General features: G+C 37.8%; 3 protein-coding genes and 1 pseudogene across 3 annotated transcripts; 2 read left to right on the forward strand and 2 right to left on the reverse strand.

Annotated features, from left to right (window-relative positions):
* Nucleotides 1-990: 990 nt before the first annotated feature.
* On the forward strand, nucleotides 991-2356 carry LOC106304802 (ervatamin-B-like). Its single transcript, XM_013741194.1, has 2 exons — nucleotides 991-1461; nucleotides 1668-2356. Exons 1-2 carry the CDS (start codon nucleotides 1008-1010, stop codon nucleotides 2267-2269), a joined length of 1056 nt encoding a protein of 351 aa, XP_013596648.1. The 5' UTR covers nucleotides 991-1007; the 3' UTR covers nucleotides 2270-2356.
* A 493-nt stretch (nucleotides 2357-2849) lies between these two features.
* On the forward strand, nucleotides 2850-4149 carry LOC106305456 (annotated as a pseudogene).
* A 250-nt stretch (nucleotides 4150-4399) lies between these two features.
* LOC106302117 (50S ribosomal protein L34, chloroplastic-like) lies at nucleotides 4400-5256 on the reverse strand. Its single transcript, XM_013738637.1, has 2 exons — nucleotides 4988-5256; nucleotides 4400-4805 (listed from the first exon to the last, which is right to left on the reverse strand). Exons 1-2 carry the CDS (start codon nucleotides 5205-5207, stop codon nucleotides 4555-4557), a joined length of 471 nt encoding a protein of 156 aa, XP_013594091.1. The 5' UTR covers nucleotides 5208-5256; the 3' UTR covers nucleotides 4400-4554.
* Nucleotides 5257-5479: 223 nt separating this feature from the next.
* On the reverse strand, nucleotides 5480-6918 carry LOC106302118 (bet1-like protein At4g14600). The gene is made up of 4 exons (XM_013738638.1): nucleotides 6779-6918; nucleotides 6573-6696; nucleotides 6302-6358; nucleotides 5480-5855 (listed from the first exon to the last, which is right to left on the reverse strand). The coding sequence occupies exons 1-4, from the start codon at nucleotides 6850-6852 to the stop codon at nucleotides 5694-5696; spliced, it is 417 nt and encodes a 138-aa protein (XP_013594092.1). The 5' UTR covers nucleotides 6853-6918; the 3' UTR covers nucleotides 5480-5693.
* Nucleotides 6919-12217: the final 5299 nt, after the last annotated feature.

Genomic DNA, 12217 nt, shown 5'->3' on the forward strand with positions numbered 1-12217 from the left:
TTATATATTTTGATTTTGAATATTTCATAATAATATAATAATATGACAATGAGATGTAAATTTCTCGTAAAGATTACGAGGATTTTACAAGTACTTCCTTGTAAAATCCTCTTAATCTTTACGAGAAATTTACTAGGAAATACTTGTAAATTCCTCGTAAATATTACAAGGACTTTACATTAAAAGACTTGTAAATTCGTCGTAAATTGTACAAGTAATTAAAGACGACTTTACAAGGAAACTATACGAGTCTTTTACGATGAAGCGTAACTACGAAACTACGACAAAATACTCTCTTTCGCTTTTACAACGAATTTATTTCGTCGTAAATGTTACATGGAAGTTACAACGAATCTTGCATTACGACGGGCGTTTTACAACGAAACTCTATTCCTTGTTAATTCGTTGTAACCCTTCTATTACAACGAATTAACAAGGAATATGACCCTTGTAATAAATATGTTTTCTTGTAGTGCATGAAAACAAAAAATGGATTTTACAAAAGATTTTTTTGTTCCATTCAAATTAAATATGTGAAATTTTTTTAAAAAAAATTTTATGATAGCTATTTCATAGAATCTTATGGAATGATCCATTCTAAATGATTTCATTCCAAGAACATTCCAAATGATTCCAGTTGCAGCCATAATCTAATACTCAATTATCCCCAAAAAAACTGCCGCAGTGAAAATTTTGGGTTCGAATTAAATGTTAATAACTCACACAAAGGATTCCATTTGAACGCAAATGTAACACTACCATAAACACTATTGTTGCTAGTAAATATAGCAAGATCTTATTCTCTTAATTTTAAAATTAAATCGTGTGATAACATATTGGTTGCTATATATGTGCAAATAAAGCTGCGAAATATAGAGTGAACTTGCAATATTTTCTCAATTTCCAGTAAGATCATAACCAACTACAATTCTTTTCTTTATAAGCACCTTTTCTCCCATTCTTACTTTTTCATAACAACAAACTCAAAACCCTATTCATTAAAAAAAATGTCATCGATAGTACTCATGTTTGTGGTTCTAACCATTCTTTCCATGGGTTTAAACGTCTCTCAAGCCACATCTCGTGTCACCTTCCACGAGCCATTATTGGCTGACCACCATCAACAATGGATGGATCGATTCTCTCGAGTTTATAACAGCGAGCTCGAGAAGCAGATGAGATTCGACGTGTTCAAGAAGAACTTTAAATTCATTGAGGAATTTAATAGAAAGGGAGATAGAACCTACAAGCTTGGTGTCAACGAGTTTGCGGATTGGCCCGAAGAGGATTTCATTGCCACACATACCGGTCTTAGGAGCACTGGCGGATTTTCACCAGCTGAATATTTCTATGAAATGGAACCGTATCGGAACCGGAACGTCACTGATGTCGCCCCTCATGAGACCAAAGATTGGAGAAAGGAAGGAGCTGTAACACCGGTTAGATACCAAGGACGATGCGGTAAACTTTAAGGAATTATACATTCTAAACGATGATCTCTAGTGTATGATATGCATAATAAACATTTTTAGTAATCTGAATTCCATGGTTTCATCATAATGTTTTTTAAAACTTAGACTCCAAGTTCGGTTTCTCAGTCTAGCTTAGGTTTAGAGTATTAAGAAACTCATTGAGAAGAAAACTAATCAATGTTTATATGTGAGCAGGAGGTTGTTGGGCGTTCTCAGCTGTTGCCGCTGTGGAAGGTGTGAAGAAGATTGCCGGAGGCAATCTGATACCATTATCTGAACAACAACTTCTCGATTGCGACAGAGGGTATAATAATGGTTGCCGAGGTGGGATAATGCAAGAAGCTTTCGACTACATAGTCCAACAAGGCATTGCCTCAGAGGAAGCTTACCCTTTCTCAGAGCAAGCGTACCCTTTCCTATGGACAGACGAGATGTGCCGGTTCTCAGCTGTTGTCGCATCAATCAGAGGTTTCCAGGCTGTTCCAAACAACAACGAGCGTGCGTTGCTCGAGGCTGTGTCGAGACAGCCTGTCTCGGTTTCCATTGACGCAGATGGACCCGGTTTCATGCATTACTCAGGGGGAGTGTACGATGAGCCGTACTGTGGGACCAGAGTGAATCACGCAGTGACGTTCGTTGGGTACGGGACGAGCCCTGAAGGGATCAAGTATTGGCTGGCTAAGAATTCTTGGGGTGAGACTTGGGGAGAGAACGGTTACATTAGGATTCGTAGAGATGTGGACTGGCCTGAGGGCATGTGTGGTGTGGCTCAGTATGCTTATTATCCTATTGCTTAGTTAAGTGGCAAATGACTTATTGTTAAAGTGTTATATAATTATTATATAACATTAGAATAACAATAAAAATGATTATATAGTCTGGTTTATCAATTGTTTTGGTGTGGTCTAAATCTACACTTTTATTGCATACAATCAGTCGACCAATAATGCAAAAAGTGATGTAGTTTCCCATTGTTTGATTTGTTTTACTCATCCTATTTTGGTAAAATACAAATTTAATTTCTCAATCTTAGGCAATACAATTATATTTACATTTGACTGGTGTGAATCCAGTAAAAGTCTTTTAAGTATTCAGTTCATTTGTTTCCTCTAAATGTAAATATAATTATTGCCTAACATTTTTATAAATACTAAACACTTTCATATTTTTGTGTAAGCTTGAAATTTTCATATGTATCCATCAAAACCAAAAAAAGATATGGTAGTGTCGCATGTGCTCTTGGTTCTAACTATTCTTTCCATGGATCTTAGTGTCGCATGTGCTCTTGGTTCTAACTATTCTTTCCATGGATCTTAGTGTCGCATGTGCTCTTGGTTCTAACTATTCTTTCCATGGATCTTAGTGTCGCATGTGCTCTTGGTTCTAACTATTCTTTCCATGGATCTTAGGATCTCTCAAGCTACATCCCGTGTCATTTTTCAGGAGACAACCATTGCTGATTACCACCAACACTGGATGATCCAATTCTCTCAAGTTTATAGCGATGAGTCGGAGAAACAGATGAGGCTTAAAATTTTCAAGAAAAACTTGGAATTCATTGAGAACTTCAATAACAAGGGGAATCAAAGCTACAAACTTGGTGTCAACTAGTTCACGGATTTTGACCGATGAGGAGTTCCTAGCCACCAACACGGGTCTCAGTGATATTAACGTAACTTCACCATCCGTAACGATGCTACCTTGGAATTGGAACGTCAGCCGCGTTGGCGAGAGTAAGGACTGGAGAAAGGAAGGAGTTGTAACACCTGTCAAAAAACAAGGAGGATGTGGTAAGCTTGCTAGAATTACATATTATAATAAGTCTCTACGGATTGGTAAGAATGTAGTGAATGTCTTCATTAGTAACTTAATGTCATAATTTAACTCCACATACAAAACTTAATACCCACGTTCGGGTGATCATTCTAGGTTACAGGGTAACAAATACGATACTCTTCTTTTTCAAAAAAAAAAAACCAAGTATTTGAATTATTAATACATGTTATATTTATTTGAAGTATTCATTATATATTTTTAATTATTTTCGGATACTTATTTGGAATTGGGTTTAATATGTTTTTTTTAATGAGATTTGTTCTGAAGTAATCAATATATGGGGCTGGTGCTTGTTGGGCGTTCTCGACGATTACAGCGGTGGGAGGTCAAAGATTTCCGGAGGAAACCTAGTATCACTGTCCGAACAGCAACTTATATATTGTGATAGAGCGCGTAACCATGGCTGCAAATGCGGATCAATGACATACGCTTTCCAGTACATTGTATCAAACCGAGGCATTGCTTCAGATCAAGCATATCCTTAACAAGTGAAAGATGGGACTTGCCAGTCCAACGTCAAATCCGCCATGCAGATCAGAGGGTTCAATGCGGTTCCACAAAACAACGAGCGTGCGTTGCTTGAGGCTGTACCGCGAGGAAGGAAAGTTTCATCCATTACTCAAGCGGAGTGTACAATGCCGGAGACTGTGGGACAAGTATGAATCATGCAGTGACGTTGGTTGGGTACGGGACGAGCCCGGAAGGGATCAAGTATTGGCTGGCTAAGAATTCATGAGGTACGACTCGGGGAGAGAATGGTTACATTAGACTCCGTAGATATGTGGAGTGGCCTCGAGGCATGTGTGGTGTAGCTCAGTATGCTTCTTATCTTGTTGCTTGACTAGCTAACTCGGTTATACTCCCTTTGAGCCTAAATATAAGATGTTTTAGATAGTACACATTTATTAAGAAAGTTATTTTTTATCCAGAAAATATCATTAAAATTATAAATTAAAAACTACTCAACCAATTACGAAATAAAACTATTAAATTTGATTGGCTACACAGTTTTCAGTAAACTTAAAGTTACCTAGAAAGATGAGAGCATCTTATATTTCAGAACAGAGGGAGTATGATTTTATACTGAAATAAACAAACTAATAATTGCTAACAGCGTTACAATTATGTATAAAATTTAATGAAGCAACAAGTATCCCAAGAAATTGATTTAAAACGAATCGAGAGCACATAAAAAAAAGAGGCATATCAAGCAAAATTGGAGATAAAATGAGGAGAGAAACGAGCTTTAAGCCCGTTTGCCGCTGCTAGGATTGGACTTAGGGCAGAGGTTCCAGCGACCCTTGGCACGTCGGCGCTTGATGGTGGCTCGACCACTAGTGGTTCGCATCCTCAAACGGAAACCATGAGTCCTAGCCAGTGACTTTCTTGATCGGCTTCTCTTTGTTTGACACAGAGCAGCTTTTCCAGCTCTCACCACAAGCCCTCTGCGTTTCTGGCCATTCGTTCCAATGCTGAAATCAAACGCAATGGACAAACCTGAAAAATACATGGAAACAAAACAAGAACGTTACATGGTCTGGTAGTATCTACGATAGATATTGTATTGTTCCGAATCTCCAAGTCTTTGATAATTAAAAGAACATGTATTCATAGCAATTACAATACTAGTACGAGGCTACGCACAAACAAGGTTTAAAGATAGATTTAACGAGGCTAACCAGAAAATGCAGACGATAGGGAGAGAGATGAAGAGAGGAACGAGCAATGGAGCAGCTGAGAAGAAGTGGAGGAAGAGCCGAGAGAAAACGGACTCCGTCTGGAACCAGTGCGGAGAGAAAGCGAAGCAGAAGGAACACTAATCTTCCCGTTGGAAGCAGGATGCCATAAACGCGATGAAGCCGAAGCAACAACAACGGGGGTGGATAAGGAAGAAGCCATTGAAAATTTCTTATCTTCTTCCTTCCCAATTTTTTCTACCTGCAGGCTGCAGTGTAGAGTGTTTTATCCTGTGCAGTCGCCACCATCGTAAGATTAGTCTAGTCATCAATAAGAACAAGCCACGTGAGAGATCATGGAGTGAATAGTAGACCCAGAACACTGACTATGAACCCAACAATCGTCAACAACTTGCTGAGACTTATCTTTCCGAATAGACTTGAATGGACGGGTCATGAATCGGGTTTAGGACTTAAGACAGACCAACAAAGAAATGAAATAAAGGCTAAAAGTATCTCGAGCGGTGGTTATGTAACATAATCTTGCCTGCGGTTATGAATTGTTCAAAATAAGCACTCTATACAACACTGAACGAGAAGAACCACACAAGAATGTCGTACCGTAACTAAAAGATATTTCTACAACTTTCCAACATTGCATCAAGTTATTTTTTTCGTGGGGTTAACACCAAATACCAAGACGAGTCTTTCATCGTTTGAACATCTTGGACCACATGTAGAGAATAAAGAAGCAGAACAGAGCAAAAAGAAGCACGTGCATGATATGGTTGTTGCCACTCTGTATGATGCTCAAGTTCAGTTTCCTTATGTTGTTTTTCACCCCCGCTTGCGCTCTGATCAAAGTCATTTGCTGTAACAAAATGAAAAAAAAAAAAGAAAGAAGAGGATAAACAACACCGTAAAGCTTTTATTATGTTTTAGACAAGAACATCATTAGGTTCACTTTTGCTATTTTACATCCTAGGGTATCTTTATAGCAGTACTTTTATGTATGTTTTCTGCCAACCACCAAATCTAGTTTTTTTGTCACAATCTCTGTTGGCTGTTCTATATTCATGACTAGACCAGTACGTTCATTATAAGCTGAGATTGAAAATATGTATTCCTACCCACCAGCTTTCAGACTTCAGACCATAGCAGACCCTCAGTATAACTGTGGATTTACAAAGATTCATTCCTAAAATTAATCAAACCTAATTTGGGAAGCAGGTGTAGATTCAAAAATAATTGAGTGGTGAGTAAGCAAATACATTTGAATCAAGAACAAAAGTGACATGAACAAGGACAACAACATACCAGCTCATCTAAGAAGTCCCTCTGAAACTTGGCTTCTGACCCAATTTCTTGAGCAATCTGCATCAAAAAATAAGTTATGTGCAAAACACAAGGAATTGAACTGCGACTGATTCATTCTAGTATGGTATAAAACGAATAGAAAAGTCAACCCAATAATTAATCACCACTCAGCAAACAAATACATTGCCAAAAACATATAATATATATCTAAGGAAGACGCTTTATGATCAACCTAATTGGCTCAAAGAGATTCAGAGAGTAATGGGATTACATTTTTCAATTGCCTGACTTGACCATGGAGGCCAGTGATCTCGTCATCGAGGTCAGAGTGCATGGGATCAATCCTTAGCTGGATTTCCTCTGACCCAGCACCACTTCTAGTGCTAAGCCCATCTCTGCAGCCAATTACAAACCCTTTAGTTTTCTCTATCCAAATGATCAGAGGAAGAAACCAGATTGAATTTCAAAAAGGAGCACCTGGATCTGTACGGTGCCGCACCGCCGTAGAGGGAACTACCACCCGCACCGCCTCTGTGAGGATTCGATGCCATCCACGCCAAATCAAAAGGACCCTAAACTCGGATCTGCTGAGGTTTGACGAATCGAATTGTAATTAGAAGAAAAACAACGAAACTTAAAGAAGGAAAAAATACGTTGAAACTAGCTCACGGGTTTTCTAACGGGCTTTTATGGGCCTTAAAATGGGCTCATCCAAAGCTACTAGCTCTTGAGTTAACAAAGAATTACGCCAAAGTTCCCCTAATTTTACATGATCGCATGAACAACATCAAAATCATGTCTTTTCAGTTATTGTTTTGGGGGTTTTTGTGTGTCTAGTTATCGTTGAATTTAGTTTTGCCTTCTCCTAGAATCAAAGAGGTCTACGACAAAAACTAACAGTTTTGAGTCGATTAAAATTTATTTTCAGTTTCTACATAGTCATGACTCTCATTACAGTTTTGAATTTAGTTTTGCCATTGTCTTAAATAAATTTAGACCGTGGGACGCACGATCTAGATTTATTTAAGACAATGGCTCTCAAAAAACAAATTATACAGGAAATTGTTTTTTTGTTTTTGACGTATCTAATAAAATGGTTTATAAGTCTTGTTCCATCATACTTTTGTCTGATCTCGTCTGACAACCAGTACATTATGATATACGGTTCATGTTGCATCCGGCGGCCTATCTATTGGTCAGAGCTTTGACCTTCGTATTTTGTGTCTTTCTCTTGTACCCATAAATAATATTTTAATTCTTATTTGGCAAAAATGGTTCATAGATCAAATTCGAAAAGTACGAGAAGAAATTGATTTTTTTTTGGATGAAAGAATTGATTTGTTAAAAATTTGGAAACAAAGCAAGTGGGAAAAAATAATACTATGCTTTCAAACCACATGTATCATGTTATACTAGTTTGGCTCTCGCTCCCTCTCTCTCCTCCGTAGACGCTTTCGCCTCTTTATTCATTAACAAAGCTTCTCACGTTCGCTCCGGCGTCCGGTGGCGTGCGAGTGCGTACCGGCGCCGGAGGCTTACCTTAAGTGCTATTTTTGCTTCTCCTTCGCTGTTGCTTCTTCCTCTTCGTGTCTCGATATAGTGACGGATCTGGGTTTCAGTTTCTGCTACGGGAAGTCCTCCGCTCGAGAGGAGTGACGGTTCTGGTGGTGTCTCAGTCTCTTCTGGTTTCACAGTGAGTCGGTAGCTCGGTGGTTCGGGGTAATGGTCGGCTTTTAGGGTTCAGGAGTAGACCGGATTTTCTTTAGGGTCTCTCTGGTTTTCGTTGCCCGTGTGGGGGTTTATTTGCTTGTTCTCCGTTCGAATTTGTAGAAGGATCTCTTCTGATTTCGATTGGATGTCAAGTGACTCCAGTGAGTGGTGTCTCGGTTCCCGGCGGTGTCGTCGCGAGTTGGGCTCCTCTTCATCGGTGTTTGGTGAGCTCCGGTGGATTCTTCTACCACGTTGGCGAGCCTTGAGTCTCGTATGCAAGCAGGAGATGGAGCTTGGCTCTGTTCTGGCTCGTGCAAATGTTGTTTGTAGTTGTGAAGGGTGGTCGTCTATGGCTTCTGGATTGCTGCTCTCGGTGCTTCTTCATTTCGATTCTCCTCTACATGGCCCCCATCTATGTTCTCCGAGTGAAGGCCTTGGCCTTCGTTGTGGAGTAGCTCTTCATGTTTCATGTATGTTTGTCTATGTTTGCTCCGGAGATGGATTCTTTCAGCTTAGAGTATTGTTCTTCGGTTCTCGAAGATTCAAGTGTAGGACGGTTCTCGGTTGCAGTCGTTGATCGTTCTAGTGGCTCGATTGGTTGTGCTCACATCCCAACACTGCATATGTTCAATTGTCATGTGTAGTGGTGCAACACTTCTTCTCTTTGCAGGTTTGAGGCTTCATGTTGGGGGTTTTGGTGGTGTTTTCAACCTGTTTTCTCCTGGATCGCATTACTTCTGAAGTCGATCTAATAAATGCGACTCCAGTTATCTTGTTTCGGCTATCCAGAAGGCGCGGCATAGCTTTCGGGTGAGAGTTGAGGTTTGTAGCTTCTGGTTCTGCGCTCATACCTCCGGTGGTGGTTGGTGGTTCAGTTCTTCAGTTGACACAGGGACTTGCAAAGCTGCGTAATGAAGGTATCAATCATTTGGATCAGCGTTTTCGGAGAGGCCAAAATTACCGAGCGTGGTCTCATGGGATATCAAAAATACTCTTTTCATTTGGCAATGCTCTTTTCTTGGTCCAGCTCTTTCCTTTTGTCAAACCAGTTAGCTAGTGTTTTATGTATCATTGTCGTCTAGGTCATTGGGATCTTTTGGTCTCTCATTTCTGTGTTGTTTAGTTTTTTCTTTCTTTCTCTGCTACTAAGTCATTTTTGTACTTCTGTCAAAAAGAAAATTTGGTATAAAATTTAACATTTACGCAAAAAAAAAACACATGTATATTGGTCTTTGTAAATCACTGATGCAAAGTTTGTCGACCGGATGTCCACTAAATAAACATACATATAACAAGGTATCAAACGTCTGATTAAGTAATCAATAGTAAAGAAGTAATCAGTAAAAATGAAGAATTGATAACTAATAAATTCACACGTCCATGGCATGTATGTCGTCCAAAAAGAGGTATTGTCATATACGGAGTCCAGGGCCGGCCCTAAAAATTTGGGAATCCTAGACCATTTAATAAAGATTTTAAAAATTTAGAGGTCTAAATTTTTATTTTTTACAAATTCGGAGGTCTATTTACATATAAAAATTTTCAAAAATTTTGGGGGTCTTAGACAAATGTTTAATTAGGCTTGGTCCAGGACCGGCCCTGATGGAGTCATAGGTACGTATAGGCCTGGGCGTCCGGGTCTTCGGGTCGGGTTCGGGCCGGTTCCTTTCGGGTTCGGGTCTTTTCGGGTCTTAAATATTTAGATCCAATAGGTACTTAGAAATTTTTGGTTCGGGTTCGGGTCGGTTCTTCTCGGGTCCGGGTCGGTTCGGGTCTATAATTAAAATACCCATAAAATACCCGTAATTTTTCGGGTCCATATCGGGTCCGGATCGGGTTCGGGTATTTAGAATCTGAAAAGGACATTATATACTCAATTCCATCAACTTTAGTTGAATATTTGTCATATATATCTAAAATTGTACAAAACAACTTAAATGAAACTATTAATAATTAAAATAAAACATTTTAAAACTCTAAATTTTACATTTTAAAGCTTTATATTACTTTAAAAATGTTAAAAAATAATAACAAATGTTGTTAACAAAAGATATTTCAACTAAATCATAAAATAATATATATAAAATAGAACACAAAAACATCATAGTTTTAGATATACATGTTTTTAAGTCGGGTACAAATCGGTTCTTATCGGGTCGGATCTATTCGGATCGGTTCTTTTCGGGTCCGGATCTATTCGGGTCGGTTCCTTTTCGGTTCCGGTTCTTTCGGGTAAAAAAAATTTAGACCCAAAAGGTACTTGTAAATTTTCGGTCCGGTTTCAAGTCAAGTATTTTTAGGTCGATTCCGGTTCGGGTCTTCGGATCCAGGTTAAAATACCCAGTCCTAGGTATGTAAAAAAGGACATGCATTATGATATGTTGATGTGTTGTAAGTTAGTTAATAAATCCCACCACATACTTCCACTACTTCACAACTTGGTTGACTTTTCGTTCTTTTTTTAAATGCGATTTCTCATCATTATCTTCCAATTTCTAGTCCACAAAGTCGTATATAAGAAATCCAAATGATATTAATTTACACAAACCAACATAATGATACTTTACAATTCCTATATTTTTAAGTAAAGTGAAAATTGAAAAATTATTCATGTGCTATATCAACTTCGTATTTTGCATTTTTGCTCAACTACAACTAACTTGTGTTCAAAAATATCTCACGTAAGACATTTATAAAAGGTCATTTAGGATTTGCATGTCGTACTTTATTGATAAAATTTTCTGTAGCCCGAAGCAAAGTTTCCAAGCAATGTCGAATTCTCCATTTTTTTTTTTTTTTAAATAAACTTTTATTTGAGTAATGAGCTGGAATCCCAAAAGGGGATCCATGAGTTACACGGTGCCGGTTAACCGGAGAAAGACTCTAGGTTACATGACAACAGCACAACATAACAACAAAAACATTCACAGTAAGCTCGAAAGGTGCGGCGTGGGAGGAAGACACCGGCGGACCACCAATCAGACAGTCGTGACTTCACAGGGACTTCACAGTCGTGAATTCTCCATATTTTGATTTTCATCAAGTCACTATAGAATTATCATGATATCATTAAACTGAACTGATGTATTAAAGTTTACCGAGTTTTCATATATTTTGGATCTCAGATTGTATAGCATTTAAAAAAAAAAATAGATTTTGAAGTAAAATATACAATACTCTAGTTATTATATCAAAATATATGAACTCGATAGGGATATAATGAAGGGGTTTTTGCAAAAACTAATCCACAACTTGATTTTAACCCCAAACCTATACCCAAACTTGAATCAAATGCAAAACTAACCTAAAAGCCTAGTGAAATTACAGCTCAGCCCCTTGTGACCAAACAAAAAAACAGAAGCCATTTTTACGAATATAGCCCTAGTAAATCGTCTGAGTCGTCTGAGATGTTGGAAGTCGTCTGGACGACTGAAGTGTAAGTCGTCTGGTACCGGTTTATTTTAAAAATAATTTATAAATCTTGTAAAAAAATATTTTGATGCGTGAAAAATTAAAATGAAGCAATTATAAACTGTTTTAAGTGATATAAATTAAGATATGATAAAACTGATATGTTTTGAAGATAGATGAGTGGAAGTAGTGAATCATGAAATACTTTGGTTTAGGAGTTTGGCAAACATATGTTGTAGTATTGTATGTATTGTTAGGGTTAGATTTTGGAAAACTAAAATGTTTTTTTCAAAAATTAGTTTTCACCTATATGTGTTTATTTATGTGTATAGTAAACACTTTTCAAGTTTGATTTGATTTTATGAAGTCTTTAATTAGATAATTAAGTTTAGGGGTTATGTTTAGGGTGTGGACAACTTATATTTCAGTCGTCTGTTGAATAATTTACTCGGACGACGTATATTTCAGTCGTCTGTTGAATAATTTACTCGGACGACGTATATTTTAGTCGTCTGTTGAATAATTTACTCGGACGACTTACATTTCAGTCGTCTGGGATTTAAATTAAAACAGAAGACTTACATGTAAGTCGTCCAAATATTCCCGCCTAAAATTTTTTAAAAAAATTATTTTCCCGCTTAAATAATTTAAACCAGACGACTTACTTGTAAGTCGTCTGGAAAGTCTTCTATTTTAGTTTCCCGCTAAAAATATTTAATTTCCCGCTAAAAATATTAAACTCTTCTGGACGACTTACATGTAAGTCGTCTGTTTTAATTTCTTCACCAAACGACT

This window comes from Brassica oleracea, chromosome C7 (assembly GCF_000695525.1).
Source record: "Brassica oleracea var. oleracea cultivar TO1000 chromosome C7, BOL, whole genome shotgun sequence".
Classification (NCBI taxonomy): domain Eukaryota; kingdom Viridiplantae; phylum Streptophyta; class Magnoliopsida; order Brassicales; family Brassicaceae; genus Brassica; species Brassica oleracea.